The 5,000-nt window shown below is 44.2% G+C and overlaps 1 protein-coding gene across 1 annotated transcript in view; it reads left to right on the top strand.

Moving 5' to 3' along the window:
• Nucleotides 1–1,565: 1,565 nt before the first annotated feature.
• The window catches only part of LOC145419048 (uncharacterized), a 27,041-nt gene continuing 23,606 nt past the window's right edge, over nt 1,566–5,000 (top strand). Inside the window, exons 1-2 of the mRNA XM_080287293.1 lie at nt 1,566–3,462; nt 4,321–4,567. Coding sequence (XP_080143419.1) covers nt 1,566–3,462; nt 4,321–4,567 — 2,144 coding nt within the window. The remainder of the gene's footprint in view (nt 3,463–4,320; nt 4,568–5,000) is intronic.

Below are 5,000 nucleotides of genomic sequence, written 5' to 3'. Positions count from 1 at the left end.
ACACTAGAATATGATACTAGTCACGAAGAAGTGCTATGGGAAGGATGTGGAGCCGTAGTATTGTCTTTTTCTGCCACTGAGCTACGTGAAATAAGCTGCAAAAGGACGAAAATCTGGGCCAAGTTGAGGTGAAAGTAGTATAGTCACGAAGAAGTGCTTTGAAAATTTGGACCAAGTTAAGACGAAAGGAGGATAGTCACGAAGAAGTGCTATGAAATTTTGGACCAAGTTAAGTTAAAAGGACCTTGGTACAGATGGAATATGAAGCTAGTCACGAAGAAGTGCCACGGAAAGGAGAATAGCGCTAGAATACGGTCCTAGTCACGAAGAAGTGCCATGGATAGGAGAGTAGCCCTAGAATACCGTACTAGTCACGAAGAAGTGCTATGGAAACCTGGTCCAAGTTAAGCTGACAACCGTAGTGGAAACGAGAATATTGCTGCTGAGTTGAATGGATTAACACTAGACATTGGTGCTAGTCACGAAGAAGTGCTGTGGGGAGGGTGTAGAATAGCGATACATTTTTCCGGCACTGGGCGATGGGAAATACACTGCCGAAGGACGAATATCTGGGCCAAGTGTCTATGAAAGGAGTATAGAAACATTGATTACATGCACAGAAATACGATAAATATATCCACGAAGCTTTAAACAGAGAATTTATATAGTTGAAAGCAATTATATGCGTAAAAGCAATTAATTATATGCAAAAAAGCAATTATAAAAGCAATTATTGATGTGCGTAGAAGCAATTGTATACGTAAAAGCAATTATTGATGTGCGTAAAAGCAATTATATGCGTAAAAGCAATTACTGATGTGCGTAGAAGCAATTGTATACGTAAAAGCAATTATTGATGTGCGTAAATACAATGATATGCATAAAAGCAATTATTGATGTGCGTAAAAGCAATTGTATGGGTAAAAGCAATTATTGATGTGCATAAAAGCAATTATATGAGTAAAAGCAATTATATGCGTAAAAGCAATTACTGATGTGCGTAAAAGCAATTATTGATGTGCGTAAATGCAATTATATGTGCACAAGCAATTATTGATGTGCGTAAAAGGAATTATATGCGTAAAAGCAATTATTGATGTGCGTAAAAGCAATTATTGATGTGCGTAAAGGCAATTATTGATGTGCGTAAAAGCAATTATTGATGTGCGTAAAGGCAATTATTGATGTGCGTAAAAGCAATTATATGCGTACAAGCAATTATTGATGTGCGTAAAAGCAATGAATTATATGCATACAAGCAATTAACACCCCAACGATCAATGAAGAGGAGAAGTCTTTGAAATTCCAGTTGTCTTGGAAGAAAACATGACTGCTTGTGCGAAAAGTCCCGCGGAAAGTTGTAAACAAAAGAATAACACTAAGCGAGCTTCGAACAGCGTCTGGCAATAGATAGATAGATAGAAACTTCAAACGCTGGCAAGATGGGTGACGGGGAAGAGGGATGCAGGGGAAGCCTCGTAAACAACGCCTCTGGTGGCCAAAATCAGAATGAAAGTATTTATAAACAAAAGAACGGTCTTGATCAAGCTTCAGACGCAGGCAAGATGGGTGACGGAGAAAGAGGGGGCAATGGAAATGATGTCAACAAAGCCTCTAGTGGTCAAAACCAAAGTGAAAATATTTATAAACAAAAGAACGATCTTGATCAAGCTTCAGACGCAGCCAAGATGAGTGCTGGAGAAAGAGGAGGCAGTGGAAATGATGTCAACAAAGCCTCTAGTAGTCAAAGACAGAGTGAAAATATTTATGGACAAAAGAACGGTCTCGATCAAATTTCAAACGCTGGCAAAATGGGTGACGGAGAAAGAGAAGGTGATGGAAATGATGTCAGCAAATCCTCTAGCAGTAAGAGTCGGATTGAGGCTAAAGACGGTTATAAACAAAACATTTTAAATCAAACCACAAGTGTACGGGAGGATGGAGGCAGAAGAAACAGCATAAGCAAAAAATATAGCAGTGAGAATGGTGAAACTGAATCTCCCTTACGTTTAATGGAAGCTGGTGGCACAGGGAAGGAGATGAGTCACCCCAGTGGTTGCCCAAAATGTCTGCTGAATAACACACTAGGTGGCAGCGTGGATCGGCTTTTAGTAAGAAGCTCTGTTATTCTCCTCAACGTCTTTGCCAGTGATAGCAAACTTGATATTAGAACATTCGGAGAGAGGGATAACAGGGAAAGCTGCTGTCGAGACCAAAAGACTATACGTGGATCCGTTCTTGGCTGGAAGATTACTAGGGATAAAAGTAGAGATAGAAGTGGAAGGCGTGAGAGAGCAGGAGGAAGCTTGGAAAGTTTAAAGTGCCTCCGTCTTTCAATCAACAAGCCAGTCTTGGAAAATACACATAAAATTGATAACCAAGGAGGCAGTAGCTGTGAAAAACTCATGCCAACTTTAAAAGACACACAGATTGATAAAAACGGAAGTAGAGAGTGTGATAGACTTGGAGGAAGCATGGAAGACTTGAAATTAACCAACCATTCTTGCGATGAGGGGATCTTAGGGGACACGAATCGACTTGGTACAGACGAGTGGAAGTTCCGAGGGAGGGCCAAGTCACTGGGGGATACCTGTCGCCCACTGCGGATCAAGAACGACCCCTTAGTCAACACGAGTTCTCCAAATCGGATTAAGGGAGAGGTTAGGGGGAAAACGCCTGCTGGGAGGCTCCTGTCTGACTCCATTTTGGCTGAGAGCAAGTCAGCCACGGCCACCACAGCGAATGTCTCCAAGGTGAAGCAGTTTTTCCGAAGGCTCACCCTGCGCCGACCCATACCCTCAATTGGCCACCTCTTCGCGTCGTTTATACTCAGACCATCGGTGCGTAAGAACAGTAACCAAGATCCACAGGGTGATAACTCAACGAATGACCCGGAAACCATAGATAATTTGATCATTAGTGGGAATGAAACCTTGAGTAATCAGAAACCAGAGATGGATAACTCAAGCAGTGACTCAAGAATATGCATCAACAGTTTAAGCGAGAGTTATGACACCGTGGGAGAGGATGGAGGTATCTTAGCGTCCATAGGTGGAGATAAGAAGAGGGAGGAAGAAAGGGATATCACAGGAAACTTGGAGACGAGCGGAAAGTCGCAAGAAGAGCTGAAAGATTGTGAGGAATTCGATGAGGAAGAGGAGGAAGACGAGGAGGATGTGGGAACTCCAAAACCCAATGAAGGACATGAAGACGTAAACGGGGAGGTTCCAGAAAGTGTAGATACGTCGAAAGAAAATGATTTAGGGGAAACTGAAGTATTTGCAGATGGAGAAGAGTGCTTGGAAAATAACGAGGTGTGTGTGCATGAGAGTGGGTGGGTGAAGGCTCGAGTGTTACTCCTGGAAAGACAGATTTCAAGGAGGACACTGGAAGCTGAGGCGGAGAAGAGAAGGAGATCAAAGAAGAGGGAGAGGGAGAGGTCATTGTCTCCTGATTCCCTTTGTGAGGAACAGAGAGATAGAAAACAGAGACAAGAATCAAAAGCTGGAGAGGAAAATGAGGGAGGAGAGATAGAGATTGGAGGGAAGAGTGAGAGAGACGGAGAGACTGGAGAGGAAAAAATTAGAGAGTTGGAGACACAAAAAGAGTCTGAGAGGGAGGGAAATGGAACGAAAGCTACAGGGAAAGCAGAAATTGAAAGTGACAATGAAGAAACGAAAAAAAAGAGCAAGAAGGAAGAGGCATGGAGTGGAAAGAGAAACAGGAGAGCAGAAACCAAAAGGCGAACTGGAAAAAGAGAGACAGGCCCTGAAAAAGAGAGCGAAAGAGAGGAAACCAAAAGGAAAGCGGAGAGAGGAGAGAGAGCCTCTGGAAGAGACGCCAAAAGAGGGGAGACTGGAGAGAGAACTGGAAGAGATGAGGCAGATGCTGGAATAGGGGAAAGAAAGGAAACCAGGAAGACTGAAGGAGAAGAAACAGCCACTGGAAATCAGAATGGAAGAGTGGAAAGTGAAAGCAAACCTGGAAGAGACGACAAGCGAGGGGAGACTGGAAAGAGAACTGGAAAAGATGAGGCAGGTGCTGGAAAAGAAGAGGAAAGAATGGAAACCAGGAAGATTGAAAGAGAAGAGACAGGCACTGGAAAACAGAATGGAAGAGCGGAAAGTGAAAGCAAACCAGGGAGAGACGAGGCAAGCCCTGGAAGAGACGCCAAACGAGGGGAGACTGGAAAGAGAACTGGAAGAGATGAGGCAGGTACTGGAAAAGAGGAAAGAGGGGAAACCAGGAAGACTGAAAGAGAAGAAACAGCCACTGGGAAACAGAATGGAAGAGTGGAAATTGAAAACGAACTTGGAAGAGATGACGAAAGCGCGTACGCAGAAATCGGAGCGACGGATGAGGACGGAGATCTAGCCACCCCTCGGAACTCCAGCGACAGCGATACCGAAGTGGAGGAGGAGCAAGACGAGGAGGTTGGAGAGGTCGTGAGGCTCAGGTCCAGGAAGAGGCAGAATCTGTGCAGTTTGCTGTATCGTTATTCGGACAGACCCACCTCCCTCTTCCGATATTCCGTTGTCCGTCCGAGAACTGTGATTATTGGACTGGGGTAAGTCAGGACTCTCTCTCTCTCTCTCTCTCTCTCTCTCTCTCTCTCTCTCTCTCTCTCTCTCTCTCTCTCTCTCTCTCTCTCTCTCTCTCTCTCTCTCTCTCTCTCTCTCTCTCTCTCTCTCTCTCTCTTCCCAAACTCTTGTATTATTCAAAAAATCTTAAACAAGGATCCTAATTTCCCCGGGACTTAACACCGTTTCCATAGCGATTCATTCACTCTCTCTCTCTCTCTCTCTCTCTCTCTCTCTCTCTCTCACATCCCCTCTCTCAAAACTCTCTCTCCAATCACTTACTTGAATATTGTCCATAAGTTAGTTGCTCTCTCTCTCCCTCTCTCTCTCTCTCTCTCTGTAAATAAGTGAGGGAGGAAGGGAGAAGATCAAGGATGGGAGGGAGGGAGAGAGAAGGAGGTGGAGATATGAGATGGAGGG

Source organism: Coenobita brevimanus, chromosome 117 (genome assembly GCF_032717465.1).
Source record: "Coenobita brevimanus isolate Jiangsu-jjx chromosome 117, ASM3271746v2, whole genome shotgun sequence".
Classification (NCBI taxonomy): Eukaryota; Metazoa; Arthropoda; class Malacostraca; order Decapoda; family Coenobitidae; genus Coenobita; species Coenobita brevimanus.
Note: the sequence above shows the minus strand (reverse complement) of the source record. Positions and strands in the feature narration are given on the sequence as shown.